Genomic DNA, 27,159 nt, shown 5'->3' with positions numbered 1-27,159 from the left:
TCAAAAGACAACAACCTCATCCCAAACTTTCCAACAATGCCTTGCCAACAATGCTCTCCCCCATGGCATGTATGTGTTGTATTTTGCTTGCATGCGATTTTCAGATTGTTCTCTCGTATTAAGAAAATAGGAAGATATACATACATACAAGTAATCCGACAGGGCGCTCTCCTTATCCGTACACAGAGAACATGACCATTATTATGATATGACAAGTAACCGCCGGGCCCCAAACAACAACGGGCCTCCAACCGCAAATAGCCAACAACTCCTGTAAATCGAGAAAGCTCATGCGATGGAAGGCTTAATAAAGACGAAGTGCGATAAGCCGTAAGGTTGGCGATGGGGAGAAACCCTGATAAATGCCGAAGCCATCCTGGATTCGTAGTCCTGTTTTTGGTGTAGCATAGGTATAGACATTGAAGAAAAACAAAAACTTAGGAATTAAGTCCGAGTAAGTTTGTCGCAAAGGGAAAATATTGTAGTTGGCGCCTTGCCTGTCTTGCCACCTTTCTCTCTCCACTGGCCTCCCTTCTCCTTTCCTGTCCTGTCCTGTCCTATCGCTGCGCAATGCATTCCATAACCGCGCGGGGATTTGGCAAACTAACTAACTACATACACAAGTTATGAAAACGAAACGCGCCGACTAAACTACTAATATCGTACCTAATCTTCTTCTTCCAAGTAAAGCAAAGAGACATAGCTCAATCCACATCGTCATCGTCATCCATGCCATCAATATCAATGGCATCAGGATTGACGGGTGCCGCCGCCGGTGCACCATTCTCAGGCCCAGCACCCAGAGTTCCCTGGATGCCGGTGCTGGATGCAACAAAGCCGACAGGTGCCCGAGCTTGGCGCTCCAGCTGCTCCATCGCATCGGCCGTTTCGTCGTCCATTTCCTCGCCGTCTCCATTGGTGACGCCGGCCTGCTGCTGGCGCGCGATGGCCTGCGAGGCGATGAAGTTGACGTCGGTGTTGTACTGTGCTTGGACGGAGCGCTTGATACGCAGCATCTCGCGGTACGTGTCCTCGTTTCCGTGCTGCACCTCGAACTGCTCCCACTTGGTCCAGAAGGCTGGGTTCGTTCGCGGGTCGCAGAACTGGGACGCATGGCCGTAGATGGCGCGCGCACGATCGATTTCGCCCAACCGCTTCTCCATATCGGCAAACTTAAGACACATGTCGCGAGCCTCCTCGTCCGGCAGGGCGGCGATGGCACGCTCGTAGATACCTCGGGTGGAGGGTAGGCCGAAGTTGGAGGCAGATTTGGTGATGTAGAAGTTGAACATGTCGGCCCGGTCCTCATCTGACACAGCCTGGGTGGCACGGTCGTAGATGCGCATGGCGTGGCGAGCAAGTCCCCGCTCCTCCTCGAGGTTGCCGTACATGAGATATAGAACCTTTGCGAATTTGGGCGGAACGTCTTCCACAGCCTGCTCAAATAGATCGCGCAGGCGCTCTATGCCAATCTTGCGATCAACGGCCTTGGTGAGGTAGAGGTTCCACAGCTCGAATGCTACCGGGTAGCTGAAGAGATCCAGACCGCGCTCGAATATCTTGAAAGACTCTTCATAGTATTGATGCTCCTCCAGGAGGTTGGCATAGTTGACGACGGTCTGCGGCGTTGCGATCCGGAGTTCGAAAATGCGCTCGTATACCTTCTTGGTTTCCTCCAGCCCACCAACACTCTCCACCAGGTCAACATAGAAACTCCAGAGTTTCCAGCTCTTGTGCACCCTTTGTTGGGGAGAGAGGGTTTCGTCGAAGTAATCTACCGTTGACCGCTTCGGGGCTTGAACAGCCTTGGCCATGATGCGCACGGCTTCGTCGAAGTTCTCGTTGCGCAGTTCCATCTCCGCCCACTCGATCCACATTTCCGCCAGTTCGGCGACCGATTTGAAGGGAACCTTGACAGCCTTCTCCATGATGATCCGTGCATTCCTGATATCGCCTCCCTTTTCGTAGAATTTGGCATAGTTTGCCCACAACTGGTGGAAAGGTCCAACAGCCTTCTTAGGTTGAATAGCTGCGATGGCATCGGTGTATGTCTGGACAACCTCGTTCTGGTTGTCGCCCCATAAGGCCACTCGCTTTTCCCACTCGGGGTACCATGTTCGGGTTTTGTCGCAGGAGGACGTCGTTCAGCAAGAAGGGACGGCGATCCATGAGCTGCTCGAAGCGCATCATGCGGATATCCAGGTCGAAGTCGGCATCGTCGTCTTGCGTACCCTCTTCCGTTCGTTTCGATGCCATCTCCATCAGAGCGCCGATTACGGACTCCTCGAACTCGGCATAAGTATCGAAGATCAGGGTGAAGTCGCGCACGGTCATGACGGTCGTGATGCCCTCTTCAAACACATCCCTGGCTCTTTCAAAGCTTCCCCTCCTCACCCAGTATGTTGCTAGGCCGCACCACAGCTTTCCCCTTTGGTCGGCGAATCTGTCGATACCACTTCTAATGATGCGCTCGACATCAATGCCCGTTTCGTAGCCCGTCTCGACATCGTTGGCGTGCTCGACGAGGAGATCCACCATCTCGCTCCACAGTTCGTAGTGACCCTTGCCCTGCTTGCTGTTGAAGCGGGGGTTGTTCAATATGCTGATATATTGTTTGACGGCCTCGGTGTAAAGCCCGACTTGGATCAAGAGTTCGATGAAGTCTTCGGCATCCTCGGGGTGGACCTGCATGTAGCGGCGCCATATCTTTACACCCGTATCTCCTGCAGCCGAGTTTGCAAACGGCCTGTACAGTGCCCATATCCTGTTGTGCTGGGTAATAGGCAGTGCCCGAAGCGCTCGATCGAAGGTGTGTCGCGTGAGGGTCACGAGAGGCTGTTGCAGTAGGAACTTGAGGTACATCTCCCATATCCGGGGCATCTTGTTGAGAAGGATCAGAGCTCGTTCAAAGAGCGCATTGACCTTGCGGAACTCGTCGGCGTGGATGGCAGCATTCAGTTTGGCCACATGCTTTGTTCGAAACCGAAGATACTAGATTGGCTGTCAGGAGCCTTTCACGAGCAAGGAGTAGGACCAAGGGAGGGATGTTTGACGTACCAGCTTCCAGAGTTTGTAGGACCGCGGGAGCTGAATGCAGGCGCGTTCCATGACGAAGGCTTGCTCGTGAACAGTGCCATGCTGCAACTTGAACTCGATGTACGCCAGCCAGGGCTTGGTGCTGCCGAGATCCCGAAGGATGTCTTGTTCGTACACGGCATCTTCGTCGTTCTGCAGGCAAAAGTCAGCTCCAGCCCAACGCGGTTTCAGACGGAGGTGTGGCTTGGAACGTACGACGAGGTGGAGGTCTGGCTGTCGGGCGACGACAGTCGAACCGTTGGGAACCCCATGGGCGCCATACTAGGCGGATGTCTTGTCTACCTAGCTGGGTCGTCGTGCCGGCATGCAGGGGTCGCGGAGTTGCTTGGTGTGTGGTGTGGAAGAAAGAGAAAGAAGCTCGATTAAAACATGGTGAGCATTCGATGTTGTCGAGGGCGCCGGGTATAGTCTGGCGATGATGGTTGTCGTCGCGCTTGCTTCGATTCAAGCTTCTCTTCTCTCCCAGCCCGCAAATCTGGCTTGTCCTAGTTGTCTTGTCGGGCGCAGCGTCGACGGCTGGCTGCTGCAATGGGTGGAATCGGAATTGGGCGGCAGGTTGTCGTCTGTCGTTCCCCTCCTGCGGTTCAAGTCGCAAACTGATCCCGTTTGGAGTAAGCAAGCAACCTGGTAGAATGCAGCGCAAGCAGTCTGGTGGGCATTGGGGGATGAGACGAGACGAATGTTCACTGCTGTTATTTTTTTAACTTCGCCAGAATGCTTGGAACAGTCGGCAGAAAAGCACTCCACCCGCTGTCTACAGTCCCCACTATTAGGCGCTGAGCGTGCAGGGTTGCTTCCTCGTGTGCGAGTGTTCAGTGGAGGATCCATTGGGGAGCTTGGGAGCACTTCCTGATCACCAGCCTGTCCAGTCTGCCAGTAGCTGGCTAGTGCGGGACGGGCTGGGCCTTAGGGGCTTGACCTTCTGTAACCGCCGATGGAGCCCAGCCACCTAGGCCAGCAGTTTGGGCAGTACAGTTCTGATACAGTGTATCAGTGTGGCCTTAGCAAGTAATCAGCGGCCTTAGGTAATGGCAGGCATTGGCCGCCCATTCGATGCAAGCTCCAACTGTTGCATCACCGCACAGGCATCCCCAGCAACAGCAAGCACAAGCACCAGCATCTGCGACACCTGATTTGGAGACCGACCCGACAAGCTCAATTGCCGTTTGTCGTTTAGTGAGTTGCGCGACTTCGAAGACTGCACATTACGCACCACACGAAGCATCTCGGTGCAGTCAACAATCCCTCGTCCTGCCCTCAACTACCTAATTCCTTATCTTCCAAAGCCCGGCATCCTTCAAGTCAACGAGCTAGCTTCGTTGTTTCAGCTTCTGTTGTCGAGGCCGTCGGCCAAACCTCCCTCACCCTCCAAATCCATCATCAGAAAGCTAGTCCAACATGTCTGGAGCTGGGGTATGTAGCAACCTACTACACTCGACTTCAAGCCAGTCGCATTAATGATGTTCTTAGGACCGCGAGGCTGTCTTCCCGACGAGACAGTCGTTGGGTCTGATGAAGTCGAAGCTCAAGGGAGCTGAGACCGGCCACAGTTTGCTGAAGCGAAAGAGTGAAGCCCTCACCAAGTACGTTGAGCCCGTTCCCATGGCCATGCAGTAATTATGATCGAATCCAACTAATGTTTTGTTGTCCAAAGGCGTTTCCGAGGTAATACCAATGCGACCCGAACCTGAACCAGCTTCCTGCATGCTCGATAATAACCTTTTACCGCAGAGATCACACGCCGAATCGACGAGGCCAAGCGCAAGATGGGCCGTGTGATGCAAGTTGCTGCTTTTTCGCTTGCTGAGGTCTCATATGCGGTCGGAGGCGACATCGGATACCAGATTCAAGAGTCGGCTCGTCAAGCCCGGTTCCGCCTGCGCACCAAGCAGGAAAACGTTTCGGGTGTTCTCCTGCCCGCCTTCGAAAGCTACCAAACCGAGGGAAACAACGACTTCGGTCTCACTGGCCTGGGTAAAGGTGGACAGCAGGTTCAAAGATGCCGAGAGACATATGCGCGGGCTGTGGAAACCCTGGTGGAGCTGGCCAGTCTGCAAACAGCTTTCGTCATCCTGGACGAAGTCATCAAGGTGGTGAACCGGAGAGGTAAGCAGTCTATAATACATTACACGCCCATCTTGCTCAGACAAATTGCTAACTCTGCTCTAGTAAACGCCATGTATGGTTATCGTCCTATCCGTAGTTGTGACCATGTGTACTGACTTATAACCCTAGCGAGCATGTTATTATTCCCAGGACAGAAAACACCATCAAGTGTAAGGAGCCCTTGAAACGACGCCACCGCCCTTCCGAACTTCATAAGCTGACACTGTGCAAGATATCAACTCCGAGCTCGACGAACTCGACAGAGAGGAATTCTACCGATTAAAGAAGGTTGCCAACAAGAAGCAACGCGACACTGCTGCTGCGGATGCCGAGCTGAAAAAGAAGATGGAAGCCGAGAATAAGGAGAATGCAGGATCAGGAGGTGGCCAGGCTGCGGATATCCTCGCGGAGAACGAGGACGACGATGTCATCTTTTAAGGTGGCTGGTTGCCTTTCCCCGAAGAAAGCTGGTTCTGTACGTAGGGGGGCCGGAGGATTTGCATTGGCGAGTCGGGCCGGGGCGCAGGTCAGTGTCTTGCCGTGTTCAACTGTGTCAAAGAGTATGCTTTAAGACGTCTAATGAAATTGATATCCATGCCACGTGCTCGTTCCGACCGCACGTCAGATGGAACATATTGCTCCTGCTTCGATTCGCGAGCGGCTAAATAGAGGCTGAACTCGGTGCGAGCCTGTCCACTACCCAGCCGCTCATACTATCTGCGTTATGGCCCCTTTTAACTGGATGATCTGATCCATATGTGTGGGAAACCAACGACATGCGATGAGGTCGGAGCCTATCTGGTCCTCTTTGCAAACATGTTTCGCATTGTCTTGGCCAGCAGTGTTCATGTGACGTGTGACCAACCCTGTCAACATAACATGCGTCCTTTCTGCCAACTTTATAGCGTCGGTATCAGCCATATCGGGGCCTTCGAATCACTCGTGAAATTCCGAGAGCACGAACAAACAAGTCCGATGAAACCTGTTATCTTAGTCACGAGCAAAAACTACATGTCACTCGGTGCCCCGAACCACGAGCACCAAGATCAGGCTCAACATTGGCTATCTCGCAGCTCAAGCGATTACGACAGGTTCCACGTCTCTACCCCTCGACATGGCCAATACGATAACCATCAGAACACACCCCCGGTGCAAGTGTAGTTCGCGCCTGCTACGGCATGCTAGTACATCATCAATGTGTCAAGTCACATGGGCCGATCCAGACTTTCTCGTGATGGCAGGGCTGAGTGTGATAGTCCCCGATGAACGCCCTCTAGCGTCGTTGACTGGCATCGCCAGGCAGAGGGCGGCTACTGTGCCGCCCTCACGAGCGGCGATTCCGACTTCAATAGTACGGATACGACCTAGGCACCCACTGTCGCCCGGCTAGATCAAAGAGCAGGGCAGCACAGGGCAATATGTTGACTGCGGTGCTACTCTCGGCAACCAGGGCCGGACAATACTCGCAAGGATCACGACCCCGATGGTGTCAGACTTCAATAGTCTGGAAAGCCCACAACCATCACATTGACTGACTATATGCATGGTCAGCAGATGACATGCCAGGGCTGAAAGTGCGAGAGAGTTCGACATAGACCGAATCCATCGAGAAGCCTTGAGCTACAACTCGGGCCCAGAATCTACTGGGCGCCATAGCCGTGGGTAGCTGGCCCCCGAGCAGCCACACCCAACACGAAACCTCTATATATCATGACTTCCTCTCCCGTTTGGACTTGCGGCAGCCAATCACAGCAATTCATACACATCCACTTTTTCCCAGAGCTGTGGCGCCTAGGTTCGCTGTTGGTACTCAGCACATCTGATCGACCAATGGCGTATTCCTGATCCGATGCAGTTGGCCCATTCTGTATGCAAGCCTATCGTCCCGCTCCCATTCGACTCTTCCCGCACGATGAGCCATAGGTTCGTCCCGAGTGAGCAGGGATCTTTTCGCGAAAAGTTCCTTAGACAGGTTACAGGCTGGGGGGCCGTCGAAGAACCATACATCGCGATTATTCGGGAGCGGCCGCACGTCGTGACTCCTTGCTTGCCTGCCTTCCGAGGTTGACGTCCACCCTATAGGCAGCCATTTGCCCCTCCCCCAGTTCGTTAGTACTGCCGTTTTCCCTATTGCCCACGTGCCGTTCTCTGCCCACATCCACGAAGGTGTAGGTAGTTGGCATATCGAGGGTGTAGGTTGGCTTACTGTTCGTCTGATGTTAGCAGCAAACCCCTGCATCCCGGCCCTGGATCCCTCATGACTGCAGTGTTCCTTCGACTAGTTGGATGGATGACCAGCCTAATTGGTTCCTGACTTGTTTTCTGAACCCCTGGGGCCCGAGGGAATTGTGGGTGTGGGTGTGGGCAATAAGGCAGCAGGTGGCAGGGGGAGGGAGTATGTAATGGATCAATCAGCTCAGCCACACCGCCGAGAGTTGCTTTTTTAACCCGTCAATGGAGCATACACACGATACGAATGCCGTCCGACGTGAGAAAAACCGGCTGGCGGCTATCCCACACGCACACGCACATACAGTATTTTTTGAACACCACCACCCCCGGTAGTTGACTCAGCTAAGGCGTACCTGTCGCCGTGGATGTCGGTCTCCAAGTCGTCAGAGCGCTCGTGCTATACCCTTTTGGAGATCGCCTTCCCGAAACGGGATCCCTGCTGGCATCCTTGCTGGCATCCTTCTCCTCGGCTGCCACGGCCATGGGGACGGCCCAATAGAGCTGCGCCTCCACACCACCAAGCGTCGGTACTTTTTAAATAGTGAGTTGGTGATATTTCTGTCTACCTACCTACTTCTGGCTCACGATCAGGAAAGCAGGAAACAGGAATAAGCCGTTTGCTTGCCTGTTTGCCCTGCTGGTTTGCCTGTTTGCTCTGCCCTGGGACTATCCCGATTGGCGGGATCTCTTCTTTCGTCTGACCCATCTTCCCTCGTAAAAGTCCCGTCAGCGCTTCCAACCTTTCGCTCTCGTTAGTCCACTATTTGCTTGCTTGCCCTGGAAACCTTGCTCCCGTCGTCATCTCGAGTCACTCAACATCATGAAGCATCCTGCTGCCGCTGCGCCCATTGGCGAAGTGGGAGAAAAGGCCCCCAAAATAGAAATCAATAGGCTCGACTCGTGCAACGGCTGCCTGTGATGGGATGATGGGATAGGAGGGAAATATTGGTTCTTCGACGGCGGCGAGACTTGGCTCTAGGCAAGGCACACCACCACCTACCCACCCGGTAGTAGGAAGGTAGTCAGGGGGGGCCGGTCAGTCAGTCAGTCAGTCAAGTCGGTCATGAGCTCCTTCCTCCTCGGAACTCGGGAACAAATAAACAAGTCTAGCTACTAAGCTGACTGACTGACTGACCGTGGGTGGTGTGGAATCTTACATATATAAAAGCCCCTGAGACGGGAAGGACAGCTCGTGACGATCAGTAGAACCAGTCTCATCAGTGGGCAACGATCAGCAGTCATTCCCTATCTACTTACTAGTGCTCTCTTCATACACATATCATGATGTCGTTCTTTCAGCGCACACTTGCCTCTTCTTCCTCGCCGTGACTTCCACAGTCACGGCTCTACCCACCAGTAACACGCCGCGGGCCGACGTACCCGTCCAAGATGTCGGCCACGCCGCCCCTCCACCACCAAATCCATCCGCCCCCAAGCCTACATTCCTCCAAGTTTCCCCTAGAGATCTCGCCGCGTCCATAGCCAACGTGACCGCAGGCCGTCCCGCTCCGCTGGGTGTGAAACGGCCTTCTCCTTCCTCCCCCGTGTCCGGCCGCGCCGTCATCGGGGCCGACAACCGGGTCTACTGGCCCAGCACAGACTACCCCTATTCCGCCATGGGCCGGCTGTTCCGCTCGGACGGCATCGTCTGCACGGGGACCCTGATCGGCCCGCGCCACGTCACGACGGCCAAGCACTGCATCCCGTCGGACGGCTCGATCACCATCAAGTTCCAGCCCGCCTATGACGGGAAGGACCGGTTTCCCAGCGCTTATGTCACCACTGTGCTGGCCCCTGCTGCGGGTGCTTCTGATCAGGTAAGCAACTAGTCCCTCACTTACATCCCGTTAAATGTTCCGTAGTCGTGTCCAGGACTCTATCCTACATACACCACGGAGGAGATAACATTCCCACTTGAAACTTCGTTGACTAACCTCATGTTATATAGTGCAACTACAAAGAAGACTGGGCCGTCGTCGTCCTCGACACCCGCCTAGGCGACTCCCGGGGCTACATGAGCTACGACATCCTGCCCGCCGCGAAGGCGGACCAAGCCATCTTCTACAGCTACGGCTACCCTTCGGACAAGTCGGCGGACGTGAGCAAGCCGTACCGCCAAGAGGCCATCACGGTGGCCAAGTCGAGCTCGTTCAAGTGCGACCAGTACGGGCCCCTCAACACCAACGCCGACGCCAACGGGGGCCAGTCGGGCAGCCCGATCTGGCTGCCGCCCGACGCGAACGGGGTCCGCACCATGTACGGCGTCATGTCGTCGAGCAGCGCGACCGCCACCTTCTTTGCGGGGGCGAGGTCTGGGCTGGGGGGATTCAGTATATGCTGTCGTCGTATCCCTAGAGAAAAGCCAGCACCAGCCATAGGCTTTGGCACATTTGGAAAAGTTATTCCGTTATCCTATGAGGTCTGTATCAAATTGTGGCTGAGGAGGGACTATTTTTTGTTATTTTGTTACGTGACAGCTTCAGACCGTGATGCCTGAAGAATCGTGCGGAACTATATACCGCCAGCTCTAAAAACTATTACGACTTGTTTATACAACTGGACATACAGATATGGTCTTCAACCCACCCGTGTTCTTTAACGAGGTTCCGATTTCTCGTTTAGTGTTGTGTGGACTCGAGTCTGATACTATTCCTGATTATACCGAGTTCAACGGTGTAATAAACAAGGAACAACTGACTGTACTAAACGCGCTCCATGGTTTTTGGACATTGGTGCACTGTTACATGTGGTAACTGACGGATTTTAATCAACGCGCTGTGTTGATATGCTTACTAGCATCTTTGACGAACAGACGGCGCAGATCATATAGCCTTCAAGAGACTTGGGGACAAATCCAACACTGTATGAGATATTTCATGGATTTAAGAATACACTCATATATATATATATATATATATATATATACGTAAGTATCTCAGCCATAACCAGGTACTAATTTTTATATGCCACAAGTTCCCAATGGGTATCAGAGGCCCTGGAACGACGAGTTTTTAAAGACGTATCTGGAGAATCTATACCTAGGCATCGTTTGCGATGATGTATTGCCACCCATTGACAAGAAAGCGCCAGTATCCACCCAAACAAGAATAATTCCGTTCAGCGGCTGGTCCTGCCGAGTAGGCGGGTGGTGCATCTTCCCGCTCTGCACCGACGTTACCGTCACGTCCCATCCAAGTAACTGGAGGAACGGGTACAGTCCCCGCCAGGACCGAGTGCCCCCGTGCCGACGCGAGGGGCGGCCCGTCGTGATAGGGCGTGCAGCCAAACCAGGCAAATGTCAAAGCGACCATGCCTGTCCACCACTCGAGCCAATAGCCGATCCACCAGCACGCTGAGGCTTGATAAGTGAAGAACGCCAGTCCGATCTTGCCTTGGTGGTAGAGCACGCACGCGCACACGGCTAGATGGGAAGCCACGTTGCAATCAAACCATTTCCAAGGCAGGTTGTAGGAATGATGCATCGGTACGTGCAGTATGTGGGCGTAGTTGCCCATTGACCAATGTAACACCCCAAGGAGGACGAATAGCGAGATGCTCGATATTGTAGTCAAATCTTGGATGTGGTACGATACAGCCAGCATGACGGTTATCATGACCATAAGCAAGGCTATGTCTTTGCTGTTCTGGGGGTTTCCAGATGATGTACAACTTGTTGACGGTATCTCAAGCCCGGGCCGAGGTTGGGTAGTCTGAGGCGCCTCCTCTGGGCGCCTCCCATGTCTGTCGGAAATTGCCATAGCGGAAGGCGGAAGGAAAAAAATCAGTCGTGGGGAAAGTGAAAAGAGTGGAAGGCACTGACTATTGTGAATGGAATGCAAGTTCTTATCTACCTCATGTAGATAGTGCTTAACTCCAGAACTTGCCAGGTGTGGGCTTGATGCAATCCAAAGCACTGCATACATTAATGGGATGAAAAATGCACATGTTAACGGGGGTATTGAGTAAGTATGCTACCTGGATGGCCAGGTCTCTTGTATAAAACTACGGTCATGAGTGCCCAGGTTACATGAGCACTAATGCCAAGAAAGTTGGAACGGATAAGCCCCCTACCGTTTGGCTCAACACATATTGGGCGCAATAGGCTAAGAGTAGCATTAAAATAAAGTATCATAGAATGCATATCATAGCTCGATAAACTATTATCCTTGATATCCTCGGCTGTTGAGCAGCTGGCCACCGGATGAAGATGATCCGTCCATGACAAATGCTGGCAGTGACGTTTCCCTCAAACCACCACAACAAGGAACAGATTCGAATTTGGTGTTTCAGTTACTTTCCGGCCTGGCCGTGGAGCCGCTTCCAGGGATTGATGAAGCCAACCAAGGTAGCAAAGCCAACCAGACCCACCGCGATCGCAAATGCGTTCTTGATACCAGACAAGTACGCGCTGAGCACGCTTTCCAACTGCTCCGGCGTGAAGGTGTTGCGGATATCAGCGATTCCCGTGGCCACGACAAGGTTGGGGTCGAGGTCCGGTGCGTTCGACCGCAAATAGGAAGTGATGCTGTTGGTGAAGGCCGACTGGGCCGCTGCGAGGCTGATGGAGCCGCCGACGACGGTGAAGACTGCAAGACACGGAGTCCTTTCGGTTAGCAATATCGCACAAATTCAAAGGAAGCATTGATCGATTGCGGAAACCAAAGACTCACAGAAAAGGATAGCCGTCACGGTAGATATGTCCTCGGGTCCGACATTGTCCTGCGCGATGTTGGTGGTGATCATCCAGGCAAAGCTGAACCCGGCACCGACGGGGATCTGGTATCCGACCCACTTCCCCGTCGAGGTGCCGATGCCGAGAGAGTAGAGCAAGCCGGTGCCGACGGTGGCAATGGCCGCGCTGGCTATGAGGAAGGGCGTGGCATGCCCCGTGGACGAGACCGCGATACCGCCCGAGAGGCTGAAGACGCAGACGGCGGCCACCATCGGCAGATTATGGACCCCGGACATGATGGCGCTGTCGCCATTGATGCTCTGGAAGTAGATGGGGAGGTAGTAGAGGATGAGGAAGTAAGCTCCCGCGTAGCATACCTGATACAGGCAGCCAGCCCAGATGAATCGCTGACGAAACAAGCGAGGGACGATCATGGCCCGGTCTCCCTGGTACGCCTCCCAGACGCAGAAGGCGGCCGTGATGGCGCCGAAGCCGATGAACAAGCCGATTACGACACTGCTCTTCCACGAGTACGCCTGCCCGCCGAATTGGAAGGCTAAGATGATGCTGATGATGGCGCCCATCATCAAGACGACTCCGACGGGATCCATCTGGAGGAGTTTCTCCCTCAGCCCAACGTCCTCCTTCGTTTGGGCGTTGCCGGCCGCTTCGCTGGGTGTCGGGGCATAGAAGAAGACGAGTATTACGGCCGCGGCGGCGCCACCGATGGGTAGATTGATGTAGAAACACCATCGCCAGGTGACGCGATCGGAGAAGGCGCCACCCACTATAGGTCCGAGAACGGCGGCGATGCCGTAGACGGCCCCGGAGAAGCCCATGAGAAAGGGCCGTCGAGCGGGCTCGGCCGAGAAGGCGAGGATGGTGTAAGCGCCGGCCATGATACCGGCGCCGCCCATGCCGGCTATGGCCCGACCGACGATCAGGGCGACGCTGTTGGGCGCCACGCCGCAGACCAGGCTGCCCAGCTCGAACACGGCCATGCTCGCCAGGAAGGTGGCTTTCAGGGGGAAGTAGCGGTAGCCCTTGCCCCACGAGGACTGGAAGCCACCGAAGGTCATGAAGTAGGCCGAGCCGTACCACGAGACTTTGTCGAGGCCGCGGAACTCCTCGGTGATCTTGGGGATGGCTGTGCCGACGATCGTCTGCCCGCGAGGCGGGGGAGTTAGCCATCGCTAGGGGCGTTGTTGCGGCGTGGATGGATGACAGGACGCCCGCGACCGTTGGGGCCTGAGAGACTACTTACTTGGTCTATGGACATGAGGAAAACACTGAGTAGGACGGCGCATACGATGAGCCACAGCCGCAAGCCGTGCGGAAATCCGTCCGAGGAGGCATCGTCGGCGGGCTTCAGCGGTGGAGAAGTGGTGTTTGCGTTGCCGTCCTCCAATGCCTTTTCGCCGTTGGCAAGCGCGGCCGACCGGTGATCCACGTTCTCGTGATGGGGCGCGGCCGAGGGTGCCTCTTGTGTGAAAGACGATGGACGAGGAGTCCCTGTCATGGCGTTCTTGTTCAAAAAAATGGCTTTTTCAGAAAAACAGAAGACGAGCTGGGAAGTCAATTGGTCAAGTTCAATTAGGCTTTTGCGTGAGAATACTTTTTATCGGTCCATGACGTTTTCTGGACGGTAAAGTAGATGCTCTATATCAAAATACCGTCTCGGGTGTCTACTTGGTCTTCCCAGTAAACTACATTGCTGCCAGAAAGATTAGAAATTGGCATAACCAGCAGTGACTGAGCCTAGCATCCAACATGATGGGATTTCCAAAGGGGTCATTGTAGCATTGCAGAGAGTGGTTAATAAGCCGCCTATATGATGTAATATCCAATTTCAAACTGTACTTGCCGTCTCTAGCCCTTTGGAATCCAATAGGTAGAAGGACTTAAGTCCGACAGCTGAGACAGGGATAGGCGGGTTACGTGATCAAACGCCCATTAATCTCGACCGAAAAATTTCGGCCGACAATGTAAGCTTCATGATTGGATCGATTTGAGCCTGTATCCTGGTCAGCTTGGGGGCCAGTTCGGTACATCTGCACATCTCCTTTTACAGGTAGAAAGGTCAGGCACAGGGAGCCCAGCCGTCAATTGCCCCTTGATCCCAGGCACCCCTGTTTGCTTTGGTATTACCTTCTCCTAATTTAGATCCGATTGTATCGAAACTGATAATGTTCTCGTTGATGTCATTGGAAATTATTGGTGTTCTAATTGCGGTGGCGCTCTATAGACTGTACCGATGGCTCCTCCCGAAGCCTATCCCTGGCATCCCCTACAACACAGCAGCAGCCAAGCTGCTGCTCGGTGACGCCGGCGACATGCTGCGAGAAGTCCGCATCACCGGCGAATTTGGGGCCTGGTGTGCTAAGCAGGTGCAGAAGATGGGCGCGCCCGTCTGCCAAGTCTTCATCCGCCCCTTTTCTCAGCCATGGGTGCTGGTGGCCGACTTCCGCGAGTCGCGCGACATCTTGATGCGCCGACGAGAGTTCGGCAAGTCCAAATTCATTTCGGACGGCATGGCGTGTCTCGGCGACTTTCACGGTCTCTTCCCGACGGGCGCACGATTCAAGTTCAACCGGCAGCTGGTGCAGGACCTGATGACCTCCAGCTTCTTGAACGGCCACGCCGGCCCTGCGATCTACGCACATGGGCTAAAGCTCCTGGAGATTCTCGAGGTCAAGAGGAAGCTGGCATGTGGGCGTCCGTTCAGTGTAAGCCGTGATATCGAAAACACGGCCGTCGACTCGATGCTCAGCTTCGCCTTCGGTGAGAACTGGCAGGCATCCACGCTCAGTGCCGACATCCGGCTTCTTTCCGGTCTCGACGCCTCATCACTGCGAGACGGCAACGTCCTTGAGAGACCTGTAGAGTTCCCCCACACTGAGCTCGGTGAGTTTCTCCATGTCGTTCATGAGATCCCCAAGGTTGTGGAGAAGGCTACCGTGTCATGGTCTCCAAGGTTCAGCTTCTGGTGGTGGGGGAAACAGGCCTGGTATAAGACGCTTTTCGATATCAAAGACCGTGCCATCCGTGGGCAAGTGAAAATGGCACTGCATAACGTTCATGCTGGCCGTGTAGAATCGGCCATGGAACATATGTTGCTGAGGGAGTCGTCCCGAGCAGATAAACACGATGTTGAACCGGACTTTGACAGCCATGTGTTCGTGGACGAGGTCAGCCACATTTCTCTTGTTTGGCATTATTGCCATGCTACCCTATCAACTCACATTGCCCGAGCCCACTTCCTACTGCGTTTACTAAATTGACAGCCGTTGCACATCGTGTATTAATGTGGTGGACAGATTTTCGGAAACATTATTGGTGGCCATCACACAACCAGCGGTGCCATCATGTGGGCTATCAAGCAGCTCACTCGGCACCCGGCGACACAGTCAAAGCTTCGAGCAACTCTCTACGCATCACTACCAGCTGCGAGCAGAGAAGCCAGAATACCGAGCTTTTCCGAGCTACGCACCACCAAGATCCCCTACCTCGATGCTGTGATCGAGGAAGTAAACAGATTGAACGCGTTTACCGTGACCCGGCATACCCTCGTCGATACCCAGATTCTGGGGCACCCGATCCCCAAAGGCACCGAGGTCTTCATGGTGTCCAACGGACCGGGGTTCTTGTCCCCTCATCTCCCTGTGGACAGCACGAAGAGGACCGAAGCCTCCCGCGCGGCCCGGCTCCGTGACTGCTGGGACGAGTCCGAAGATCTCACGGCTTTTCGCCCGGAGCGGTGGCTGGCCACGGACGCCGAGGGCTATACTGAGTTCGACGGAGCCGCGGGGCCCCAGCTGGTGTTTGGTCTCGGGCCGCGTGCCTGCTGGGGGCGGAGGCTGGCCAAGCTGGAGATGCGGATCGTGATTGCACTGGTCGTCTGGAATTTTGAGCTGCTAGAAACGCCTCAACCGCTGAGTAGCTACCGGGCTTACGAGGGGATCGCGCGGGTGCCGCATATGTGTTACGTGAGATTGAAGAGGATAGAGGGAAGCATCCAGGACCCGAATATCCTGGTGTCTTGTAGACAACTTCAATGACTAGGTATGGCTTACTCTGAAATTTTGTTGCCCATTCCTCTGAGATCACTTACAACCAGTGTGTCAAACCCCCTAAAACAAACACGGACTGCAGCCCGGTTCCCAGGGCTTGGAATAATCAGCATAATGCGACATTATCAAATTCATGTAAATAGCGTAATATTATCCTATTATGTCTATTCTACTATTCATAGGCCTACCAGCTATTCGATTGCGCCCACACATAATGTCGATGACTGTCCAAGGTTCAACAATGTCGATGCGTCCATCGCCTCAACGACACCAACACCAACAACGGTACCAACAGCTGCTGACAGGTCAAAGTTGCTATAAAGGGGTTTGTTAGATAGTCTATGTTGTCTCATTTGGATAACACCTGCTGGGCTTGCATGAGCGTAGAATAATAGATACGGGGTAGAATGATTCATGAGTTCATGTGTGATATCAGCATGCCAATGATGTCGCCGTCTACCAGTAGTCTATGTGAGTAGGAAAATACCTGCGACCCGATTAGACTCAGGGCAATCATGTCTTCCGATGTTCAGAAAGAGCTCTCTCAACTACCGCACCAGCGAGTTGCTGCATGGTCCTGGACTGGTCCAGAAGCTCCAAGGTCTTGACGTCCACCCCGAGAGCTTGCTGGAACCAGCCGCGCAGCTCGGCGGCGACGAGGCTGTCCAGCCCCTGGTCGGCCACCGGCCTGGCCATGTCCACACTGTCGACGTCGATGAACAAGACGTCTGCCACCGCACTCCTGATGGCCCTTTCCACAAAGGCAGTCGTCTGATGTCGGTCGGCGCCGCTGCGGAGGGCCTGGTCGAAGCTACGACGCGTACTTTGTATCAGGGCGGATCGCTGGCTGGCCACTGGCGAGCCGTCGGCCACATCTTCTGCCTCCTCTCGCCGCTTGCGGTCTGCGAGGGCGCGAATGAGGTGCGACATGCGACCCGAGCTGCCAATTGACGGAGGTGAGGGGGAGATGGGGCTCATTGTTTCTGGCATTTGAAGGCTCCGTTCAGAGGCGACGTGTACCAAGTCTTCGGGATCGAGACAGACAACTATATCCGTACCTGGGAGAGGACTCTGGGGGTTCCCGGAGCATTCTGGTGCCAAGTTAGTTGAATGTTGCTGAGGTGCCACACTGCGATCCAATAGTGCTGGCCCGATCAACTTCACAAATTGATAATCGCTCAATATCTTGATGCTGTCCTCCGAATCTTCGCTCGTGCTCTGCTCCTGGTATCCGTTGCTCATGTTGTCGTCTCCCAGTAGATCGGAGTCGACCATGCAGGAGGAGACTGTCGACGCACGAAACCCCAACCGTCGGCGGTGCTGAGCCAGTGCTTGGTGACATCTCTCGGCTCCACTGTTCTCTAAGGAAGTGGTCGCCAAAGGCAGCGCGACCATTGTAAAGAAGTCGAGAGTGTAGGATATGGAAAGTTCGTGTAGATTGGTGACAGCCTCAGCCTCGGCGACCAAGTGGTGAAACCCGTTCTCAGACGAGTTCAGTCCTGAAAAATGCAGAATGCCACTGATTGGCCTCGGTGATGAGAGAAATGCATCGCGGATCATTGAAACACCCCGATTTCGGTCTGATACGTCACCAACGAGGGACCGAACTTCGATGCCATACGATGACAGACGGCGAAGCCAACCATCATCCCCAGACGTACTTGACAGTAGCATAATGTGTCTGGCACCATGGTCGCGGAACCATCGAGTCAGAGACTCCTCCCGATTCGAGGGGCATCCGTTGATGACGTAGAGCCCCTCTGGGTCGAAACTCGACCTTGATGGAGGCGGCGTGGCCTTCACGGGCGTCGTGGGATCTTTGATCGTGACAACCAACTTCACGTTACTTTCAACTTTGACTGGACTATCAAAAACTGTAGGTGGGAATATCTCCGCGACGTCAATGGCCGTGAAAGGTTGGATAGGCCCAATCAGCCCACGACGATAGTAGTCATCGACCGCACACATGAGGGTACCACACAGATCGGGAGCGCATCGAATCAGAGTAGATATATCGAAACCGGTGAAGTTGATGTTTGGCTGGGAAACGTTGAATACAGGCGTGGTGTTGTTCCCTCCACTCAGATAGACCATGTGTCCCAGGGGGGCCAGTGCCCTGGAATACGCTTCGAGTACGGTCTCGGCCTCCCGGTCTACAGACAAAATCACAATGACATCATATGTGCCGTGATGGCGTAGTTTAGCGTCTCTAGGAGAGAGGAAATGCGGCGGTTGGTCACCAAGAGCGTGTCTCAGCCCGCTCTCCGGCTCAGGGTCGTTCGATAGAGCGTAAACGTCTGCGCCTCTTGCCTTAGCAAGACGTACGAGGGCTATCGTGAAGGGACCGTCAGCTGAGTCAATAAGCATCTTTTGTTGAGGCCTGAGGTGTGCGACATGGTCCAGGGCGTAGAATGCTGTGGTATAGGCCAGTGGCATCGTCGCCATTCCCGTACTGTCGTCTTGTGCATGCTGTCTTTGTGCCATTGATGCTGGCACCCAGTCCACAGTGCTCACTGAACTGTCTCGAAGCCCATAAACATGGTCGCCTGTTTTGAAGTTGGTTACATCTGCACCAACTGCCCCGACGACACCGCTGTACTCGAATGAAGGAATCCCGGTCTCAGGATGGCGTGTTTGTGAGGCCAGGTCTGTTTGAACAAGGCCGTTGGCGGTAATTTTCACCTCGATGTGGTCTGGAGGCAGGTCCCTGGAGACCTTACTGTTGGCCCTGAAATGCAATGACTGAAGATCTCCTGATTTCCCGAAAGCCATGATACTTGGCCTGAGATTGTTCATGGGGACCACGGATGCCGAATGACCACGCGGCGGTATGGATTCACCAACGGGAACAAGGCGGCCAGCCCTCAAACACCCATCCTGCCAAACAAAGTCACCATCGCCGTCGAGATCTTCGACGCGTGGTTGACTAATGGGCATTAGCTGCTCGACAAGGACCCGGGCTAATTCTTCATCTTGGCCACGTTGTGTGGAAGTCTCGGCAAGATCGACCTCGACAGTGATTAAGCGGCTGGACTTGTTCTCACAACGCAGCCTCTCGAGCAGGCACGGTGACAGAGCAACGCGTTTGCCACGAGCATTTCCCAGGCCATTCTCTGTGAGAACAATGGTGGTCGTGGAGTTCTTTGCAATTTGGGAAAGTCCCGTGAACGCATGCTCGTCAATAGGTGAAACCGTTTCCTCACAGCCCAGCCAGATCACCACACAGACGGATGGCAGGCTATGCTGTAGTGCTTGGTTGAGAGGCGCTATCGAGGTCGAGTGGCCACGCCCTTCCAATTCCATCTTTATTTCTTCCAGAGCCTGAGGGCTCCTCTCAGTGTCGTAAAGTAGCTGTATGCCCAGAGTCTCACCACATTCTCTACCAGGCCCCGCTTCTGGGGCAACAGCTCTAGACAACATGACCGAGGTCGTGTTGTGTGGTTCTGGAAAGTCATCCAGAACCACATCGACACCAGAGAAGCCCGTACGTTTCAGAACGGTGTCCCAAGCATCGACACCTTGGAATGGCGCATCAGCACGGCCGTCGGCCACGCCGTACCAGTACCCCGTAAAGGTTCCCACGACGATGCCCGGCACGGTGAAGTTTCTGTTCGTCTCCACCAGAACAAGCCAGCCTCCAGGTTTGAGAAGCTTTCGAACATTGCTCATTGTTTTGGCCATACTTGAGGTCGCGTGCAGGACCTGACAAGCAAGGACGAGATCGTAGCAAGCTTCATAACCCTGTGCCATCGGGTCTGCCTCGCAGTCGAGCACCGAGAAGTGGACGTCTGGCAAATCGCCCATGGAGTCCCTAGCCGAGGATAGAAACCCGGGTGATACGTCGGTAAAGGTGTAGTCTTTGTAACGCTTGTAGCCACTCGCTCCGCCGAGGGCTTTCATGGCGATGCGTGTCGCGCCCCCAGTACCACCCCCGATCTCCAGAATGCGGAGGCTCGGGCTGACGTGGCTGATATGCTCCATTACATTGGAAAGATGAGGGTACACGCTGGTCATCAAGAGCCCGGTCTTGTATAGCGGGGTCAGGAGGTCCGCATTGATGATGACGTCGATCCCCGTCTTCCGCTCGGACAGGATCTCGGCCATGTTCCGGCGGAGGAGCTGCATTATCTGGACCTCTATTACCTTCGGAGCCTTCTGTGCGAGTAGGTCTATCTTTAACTCTAGGGCTGCGTCCGAGAGTCCTCTAGCCTCTTGCATCGCATTCGACATGTCGCTCGTAGCCATGCGCTCGATCCAGGCCAAAAGTGACCCATCCCGCCCGAGGGTCGGGGTCTCTCATGTAACAAGACGTAATGTCTGTATAAGTCGTTGACGATCAAATGGGCTAAGTGTGTAGTGATACCCCAGAGTGGGCTAATGTCGACGTTTTCCTGCGGCGGGGGAAACATCTCGCGTGCTTGCTGGTTACTAAGCAAACGAATATCGGGCTTCCAGATGAGTCGTGCAGATAGCGGGCTGTTCCTCTCGAATGTCCCAACGGCTCCATCTGTGTTACTCTCCCAAGTGAGACCTTCGACATCCAAAAGAATCTGGTCATCTTGGCTCCACAGCTGCAGGTCTGTAGTACCCTCGCCACCTGTCCGCCTCGCTGCCCTTTTGTTGGCGATGGCTGTGGCGGATGAATGCAGAGAACCGGTCTTGAGGTACAAGTAAGAGATTCGGAACAGGGAAAAGGAGCCTTTGACTTCCTCGGGACAGCCACGGTGTGAGGCAATAAGTCCAAGCATCAGAACGCCTTCTAACGCAGTGGGATGCAGTGGGTAGTCTGCCTCGCCGCCTTTCACAACCCCCGATGTGCTGTTGAGGTTGATGATAGCTTCGAAGACATCCTCTTCGTGGTGGGAACGGATGTTGGATATAGTTTGGAACATGGTCCCGTAGACAGTACCCAAGCTTGCTAGCGTTTTGTACCATGACCGCGCATCAGCAAGGATCGGCCCAGATTCACCTTGATCAGGCTCCTTGTCACGCGCATCAGTCTTCTCATCTGATGAAATCTCGACTCTGACAAAGCCGGTGCAGTGCTCTGTCCACTGGTTGGATGTCCGACTGACGGAGCTTATCACAAAGGGGGAATATTGGGCCACCGCTTCGGAGGGTTGGCCTTGGTGGCAAAGGCTGGTGACTACCTCGATCCCGTAGTCATCTTCTGGTATGCTTAGGAGCGACTTGATATGGATGTCACGTAGTTCGTACCCGGTTATTGTTATCTCAACCGATGATTGGCGACGGGAGCGATTCGCAGCCTCGACGGCCATAGCTATGAGGCCTGCGGCTGGCAAAATGGTGTCTGGTTTCTCTTAGTTAGCCTGGTCATAAGCATGATACTCCGAGTCTCTTCAATATTAGGAACCCACCTTTCTGCACAGTATAATGTTCCAACCAGGGCAAGTCTTTTTTGCGGACGATATTGCGCCACTGGGGCTGCCGTGCTGTTGTACCTGGCACCTTTGAGCCAAGGAGGTCGTGTCTGATGACGTCTCGGAAGCAATATTCTTTGCTCAAACGGCTTTCATGGTAACGTACGGGGCCGTAGGCGTATCGATAGGGGGAAGGTCGACTGCGATAGACCCATGCTGTAAGCTGGAACCGTCGGGGGCGTCAACGGCGTTGACCGCTGCCAAGTCAATTCCTCTGTAGTCAAGACAGAACAGTGTGCCAGCAAGGTGCAAGACAGATTTCAGTCCATCCCCGTGTCGTGCCATGGCTGCAACGTAGGAGATGGACCTGCCAGTGCTCTGAGGTATCTGATTCAGAGGCCCTTTCAATGCTCCATGGGCTCCGACTTCAACAAAACAATGGACCGACTCACTCGGGGCTGCTGTCATTGTTGCAATTGCTTCGGAGAAACGTACGCAAGACTCGAGGTTTGCCCTCCAGTAGGAGGCCCAGCCCCTGCCATCAAGCTCGCCATGACATTTACCCGGCGCAACTGACGAAACCCAGGTAATGGGTCGATAGCGGTGCTCCATATTACATAGATTGAAGCCGCGGATAAGAGATAGCCCTTCGATGAGCATGTCCTCGTAACTTTGACCAAGTGCCGCCATATGAAGAGAATGGTAGGCATTGCCGCCGGTCTTGAGTAGCCTGTTGAAAACGCCGCTCTCAGTCAAGGCGGCAGATATCTGTTCGATGGCCTCGGTGTCGCCAGATAAGGTGACGCTGCCGGGCGAGTTTATGGCAGCCACTCTGACGCGGTCCTCGTGGCCGCGGAGGTACAATGCGGTTGCTGGCTCGAGGCCCAAGCCGACTGCCAACATCGAGCCGCTCTGCCGGTTTTGTGTCAAGACTAGGCCCCGGCAGTAAGCAGCCACAATCGCTTCCGCAGCTGTGAGCCGGCCGGCCGCGTAGGCCGCTGCCATCTCCCCCGATGAGTGACCTGCGACTGCAGTGGGGAAAACAGACCAGGATGCGAGAAGGTCGACTATCCCGATTTGCAGCGCAGTACAAACTGGCTGCGATACTTGGGCGCTATGAACGAGGTCTTCGTCGCAGTTTCCGGCTAGTACGTCGGCGAGCGTCCAAGTCGGGGCCCATGGTAGCGTACCTAGCACGTCATCTAAGTGTTGTATGACTGACCGGAACACTTGGAACTCAAAGAGCCCAGCGCCCATGGCGTGCCACTGGGCACCCTATTGTTGCATAATTAGCCATGATGAAGCCCTACTGTATATGATTGGTTTCACATACCTGACCAGTGAAGATGAACCCAAGCTTCGTCGGCTGTGCAGGGCCTTTTATTGGCCTCTTGTCTATAAGCATGTCCTCTTCCATGCTATCGGGACTAACCACCCGGAATGTCCGATGTGGCAGTTTCGATCGTTTGGCACTGAGGGTGTACGCTAAGTCGGCCAGCGACGCTTCGGAGGACGCTTGAGTTAGCGCTTCGATGTTAAGCTTGAGGGAAGCTGCGCTGTTGGCTGATAATGGTAGCAGCACACGCCGCCGTGTAGCAGCAGTCTCTGAAGTGGTCATCCTAGGGGGCTCAATCACCGCCGAATGTGCTTGAACTTGGTTTCGGCCACCGTTCAAGGTCCTGCCGTTGGTCGCGCCGTACCTGGTCTCGGAGGGGGTTGCCATCTTCCATTGCGGCGCCGTTGATCCACAAGTTGCCGTTCAGAGTGAGGTTGGGCCGGTTAACGCCAGCCTTGACGTAGCCCGAAACAGAGTGCTGACATGGTCAATGATGCAATGTCCATTGGCACCTCCGTACCCGAAAGAGTTGACACTTGCGCGCCGGAGCCGGCCAGCTGGCCAGTCTAACAGCTGCGTTACTACCTCGACCTTGGAGCCGACGAAGTCTATGTCGGGGTTGGGTACACCCATGCAATACACAGGGGGATTTGCCCCCTTTCAAGGGCAAGGACAACCTTCATGATGGAGGCAAGAGCACTTGCGCCCTCACTGTGGCCAACGTTTGTCTTCACGGACCCCACGAGCATGGGATTCAAGTGGGATCTTCCGGGTGCGAATACATTGCCCACGGCCGCGACTTCGATGGGATCGCCGACGCTGGTGCCTGTGCCATGGCATTCGAAGTAGGTTGTCCCATCGAGTGGTAGGTTCCCAGCGTTCCAGTACGCCTCACGGATCACATCTTCCTGCCCTGCCACGCTGGGGCGGGAAATGCCCACGCTGCGACCATTGGCGTTGATGCTCGAACCCCTAACGAGGGCGCGAATTGGAGATCCATCAATCAGGGCTAGAGATGCTTTTTTCAGATACAAGGCCCCATAGCCTTCTCCGCGAGCATATCCGTCGGCCTTTGCGTCAAAGGTATGACATCTCGAGGTGGACGAAAGCGCACCCATCTTGTCGAGGGCCATTTGAGTACCGGGGTCCCCAATCCAATTCGAGGATGCCACAATAGCGGCTTCGCAGTCCCCGGATCGAATGGAATTCATGGCAAGATGCAGAGCGTGCATGGACGAGGAACAAGCGGTATCGATGGTAAGACTATAACAGTAATATTAGCGCATTCCCAGAAGTTCAGATGCATAAATCCCCTACCTGGGTCCTTTTAAGTTGAATATATAGCTGATCCTATTGGAAAGGATGCTCGTCCCGGCTCCCGAGAACGCATATGGCCTCGGGTTGTCCCAATCACGCTGTTGAATCATCCAATGGTCCACCGAGAAGTTGCCCACGAACACGCCAGTTCGGGAGCCGCTCACACTCTCGAATGACTGCCCGGCACTCTCCAGCGCCTCGTAAGAGACCTCAAGGAGCTTGCGCTGTCCCGGATCCATGGTTTCGGCTTCGAGACTTGATATCCCGAAAAAGCTATGGTCGAATAGACGGGCATCTTCATTCAGTAGGAAAGCACCTTTCTGGGCCATGGTCCCCGGCCGCTCGGGGTTAGGATGATAGAACCCGTCCGCCGAGTATCGATGTTGGCCGAGCTCGGCCCAACCGTCTTTCCGGTCTCGCAGGAACTCCCAGAACTGCGGAGGGGTTTGGACACCTCCCGGCCAGCGGCACCCTAGTAGTCTGTTAGTGTATGTGCCACCATTTCGGGTTTTTGAGGTGATCCTCAAGGCCACTCACCCATTCCAACTATTGCGACAGGTTCAGGCATGCTGTTGGAAGTCGTGGGTAACCTGCAATGTTCGTGATAGCTAAGAAGACCTCGTTCTATTCTGTTTGTCGTTTCGTCGTAATTTCGTTCTCGTTCAAGATTGGCTCAGACTCTGTACCATCTTTGGGACCTAGGATTCGAGGTTGGACATGTATATTTGCTAGTCCCTGGAGATACCAGGTTCGTCGACGTGGACCATTGGCGCGGCAGTTACCGAAAGGTGCACTGCTAGTATGCACCCTGATTGTCAAGCAATGCATACCTACAGAGCCGACGGCTTGCAAATTCGATAGAAGTGTTCCTAGTCTGGTTGAGACTGGTCAGGCGGGCCAACATTCGGCGCTGGCAGCCCAATCATAGCCGCCAAAGCCAAAGCCGAGCTGGTATAGTATCTTCATGCAGTCAGCGCCAGTCGGCCGAACAACTCACTGCAAATCACAATCGTCCGACATTCCGGACTGGCACCCGAGCTGGTTTTGAGAGACCACGTGCAGTGGTGATCCATGCTTACTTGTTCCGTTTCTCCGCTTCCTTTCTCCTGTGCCTGCTTCATCGTCATTTTCGCGTGGCGTTTGCATCCTTCTGTCGCCCTCCGCTTAACTGAGCACCTCAAATGAAATTGTTTTTCTTGTCGTTTAATGGTAGCTAGAAAATCTGATATCTACGCCATTCTTGTACCAAGCAAGCCACCAACCAACCTCCTGTATGTACTTGCCTTTCGTTTCAATCTCCAATGGCCCATTACAGCACCGCGAAGCAAACCCCCGCGATCCTCTCGCTCTCCAAGGACGTGTTGCGTCAGACGGAAGAAATCAACACGTACCTGGTGGCAAATGCTGCCTCGCCCCCTCATTCGCTCTGGGAACGCCGAGCCCGCCAGAGACAATCGAGTACCAGGGCCTGTGCGATGGCCTGAAGACCACGCTGGAAGACCTTCTCCGCCTGGTCGAAGGTCCCAAGCGGTTCTGGAGAGAATTCTGCTGTCTCCCCTACGAGATGGGAGCTTTCCAGGTTGCGCTGGACTTTGAGTTCTTCAGTTTGGTCCCAGCAAGCGGCACACTCTCGATACAGGAGCTGGCCCAACGAGCCGGAATCCACGCCGATCGGGCTGGGCGCATCGTACGGCAGCTGATAACCTACGGCATATTTGCCGAACACCTGCCGGGGCTACTCTCTCATACCCCGACCTCTTGGCCATGCAGGACGCCGATTTTCGCTCCATGGTGCACTACTCGTGAGCTACTGCGCCGCCCTTCCTTACCGTGCCCATCTAACACTTGGCAGAATGGACGAGATGCTCAAGGCCGCAGCCGATAGTGGCGACTATCTCCGCACGCATCCGTACGAAGCGGACAGCAAGCACAATCCATTCGTAACTCACCACGGGTGCGGCATCTTTGAGTATTATGCCCAACACCCCGACAAGGCTGAGCGATTCGCGAAAGCAATGGCTGGATGGAGAAAGAGTAAGTGAACGCCTTATGCCATTTTCATATTACAAGAAATATCATAAGATAGGTGCATGTGGGTTACAGGACTGTAGCACGCGGTAGCCTTGTGGCTATTGGCAATGGTCTAATGGGTGCACTAACATTATATGATTCCTATTGCAGTGAATTCTCAAATTGATACTCGATTGCTGGACGAGTTCGACTGGGCGGCTCTTGAGGGCACAGTCGTCGACGTGGGTGGCGGCAATGGCCACATCTCGAGAAGCCTTGCTGGCGTAAGTATAATATGACATTTACTTGAAATCCTCGTCGTGGTGTTTAGGCCACCAAACGCGAAAAGACCTTCGACTTTCTAACCGTTCCCTCCGAGGTAGCGCTTCCCCACCTGGATTTCGTCGTCCAGGATTCCAACCGCGACATGCTCAATCAGGGAGTCGCCAAAGTCACAGACGACATCCGAGACCGAGTCTCTTTCGCGGAGCATAGCTTCTTCGAGCCCCAACCCCAGCAGAAAGCGGCCGCGTTCATCATCCGCCAGTGCATCCACAACTGGGCCGATCGCGATGCCGTCACTATCCTCAAGAGCCTGGTCCCCGGCCTCGAAAGCTCAAGCCCGGACACGCCCCTTCTCATCAACGACATTATCCTCCCGGAACTGGGCGCCTGGCCCAAAGTGCAGGAACGCCTGGCCCGGCAGGTTGATATGATCATGTTCGTCAACTGTGGTGCCAAGCAGCGCACCAGGGCCGAGTTTGAGGCTCTGCTGAAGGAGGCTGATGCTCGATATGAGATCCGCAACGTCTTCGACCGCTATCCGCTGGGCATGCTGGAAGTGTATCTAGTACGAGAGTGATAGCAGGTGCGATGGTGCAAGTGCCGCCGGCTTCGTAGATAGTAACAGACCAAGCTGCAGCTTATTCATGAACTCAA

The 27,159-nt window shown here is 54.4% G+C and overlaps 7 protein-coding genes across 7 annotated transcripts; 4 read left to right on the top strand and 3 right to left on the bottom strand.

Annotated features, from left to right (window-relative positions):
• Positions 1 to 704: 704 nt before the first annotated feature.
• On the bottom strand, positions 705 to 3,356 carry PG997_008676 (pre-mrna-splicing factor syf1 protein; the record flags this gene model as incomplete). Its single annotated transcript, XM_066812991.1, has 4 exons — positions 705 to 2,066; positions 2,113 to 2,991; positions 3,058 to 3,228; positions 3,333 to 3,356. The coding sequence occupies 4 exons, from the start codon at positions 3,354 to 3,356 to the stop codon at positions 705 to 707; spliced, it is 2,436 nt and encodes an 811-aa protein (XP_066668333.1).
• Positions 3,357 to 4,494: 1,138 nt separating this feature from the next.
• Positions 4,495 to 5,640, top strand: PG997_008675 (uncharacterized protein; the record flags this gene model as incomplete). Its single annotated transcript, XM_066812990.1, has 7 exons — positions 4,495 to 4,509; positions 4,567 to 4,709; positions 4,751 to 4,761; positions 4,828 to 5,202; positions 5,266 to 5,275; positions 5,332 to 5,372; positions 5,435 to 5,640. The coding sequence occupies 7 exons, from the start codon at positions 4,495 to 4,497 to the stop codon at positions 5,638 to 5,640; spliced, it is 801 nt and encodes a 266-aa protein (XP_066668332.1).
• Positions 5,641 to 8,254: 2,614 nt separating this feature from the next.
• Positions 8,255 to 9,965, top strand: PG997_008674 (trypsin-like cysteine/serine peptidase domain-containing protein; the record flags this gene model as incomplete). The annotated part of the gene is made up of 4 exons (XM_066812989.1): positions 8,255 to 8,290; positions 8,673 to 9,251; positions 9,383 to 9,853; positions 9,912 to 9,965. The coding sequence occupies 4 exons, from the start codon at positions 8,255 to 8,257 to the stop codon at positions 9,963 to 9,965; spliced, it is 1,140 nt and encodes a 379-aa protein (XP_066668331.1).
• Positions 9,966 to 11,724: 1,759 nt separating this feature from the next.
• Positions 11,725 to 13,625, bottom strand: PG997_008673 (uncharacterized protein; the record flags this gene model as incomplete). The annotated part of the gene is made up of 3 exons (XM_066812988.1): positions 11,725 to 12,020; positions 12,105 to 13,269; positions 13,371 to 13,625. The coding sequence occupies 3 exons, from the start codon at positions 13,623 to 13,625 to the stop codon at positions 11,725 to 11,727; spliced, it is 1,716 nt and encodes a 571-aa protein (XP_066668330.1).
• Positions 13,626 to 14,292: 667 nt separating this feature from the next.
• Positions 14,293 to 16,164, top strand: PG997_008672 (uncharacterized protein; the record flags this gene model as incomplete). Its single annotated transcript, XM_066812987.1, has 2 exons — positions 14,293 to 15,294; positions 15,424 to 16,164. 2 exons carry the CDS (start codon positions 14,293 to 14,295, stop codon positions 16,162 to 16,164), a joined length of 1,743 nt encoding a protein of 580 aa, XP_066668329.1.
• A 525-nt stretch (positions 16,165 to 16,689) lies between these two features.
• PG997_008671 (uncharacterized protein) lies at positions 16,690 to 24,778 on the bottom strand (the record flags this gene model as incomplete). The annotated part of the gene is made up of 9 exons (XM_066812986.1): positions 16,690 to 20,469; positions 20,511 to 21,487; positions 21,555 to 21,667; positions 21,724 to 22,832; positions 22,891 to 23,176; positions 23,226 to 23,371; positions 23,568 to 24,156; positions 24,211 to 24,682; positions 24,748 to 24,778. 9 exons carry the CDS (start codon positions 24,776 to 24,778, stop codon positions 16,690 to 16,692), a joined length of 7,503 nt encoding a protein of 2,500 aa, XP_066668328.1.
• A 705-nt stretch (positions 24,779 to 25,483) lies between these two features.
• Positions 25,484 to 27,082, top strand: PG997_008670 (uncharacterized protein; the record flags this gene model as incomplete). Its single annotated transcript, XM_066812985.1, has 5 exons — positions 25,484 to 25,897; positions 25,981 to 26,012; positions 26,063 to 26,244; positions 26,392 to 26,504; positions 26,552 to 27,082. 5 exons carry the CDS (start codon positions 25,484 to 25,486, stop codon positions 27,080 to 27,082), a joined length of 1,272 nt encoding a protein of 423 aa, XP_066668327.1.
• Positions 27,083 to 27,159: the final 77 nt, after the last annotated feature.

The sequence above is a fragment of the Apiospora hydei genome, assembly GCF_038363865.1.
Source record: "Apiospora hydei strain CBS 114990 chromosome Unknown utg000006l_segment0_segment0, whole genome shotgun sequence".
Lineage (NCBI taxonomy): Eukaryota > Fungi > Ascomycota > Sordariomycetes > Amphisphaeriales > Apiosporaceae > Apiospora > Apiospora hydei.
The sequence above is the reverse complement of the archived record's forward strand: the minus strand, read 5'-3'. Positions and strand labels throughout refer to the sequence as shown.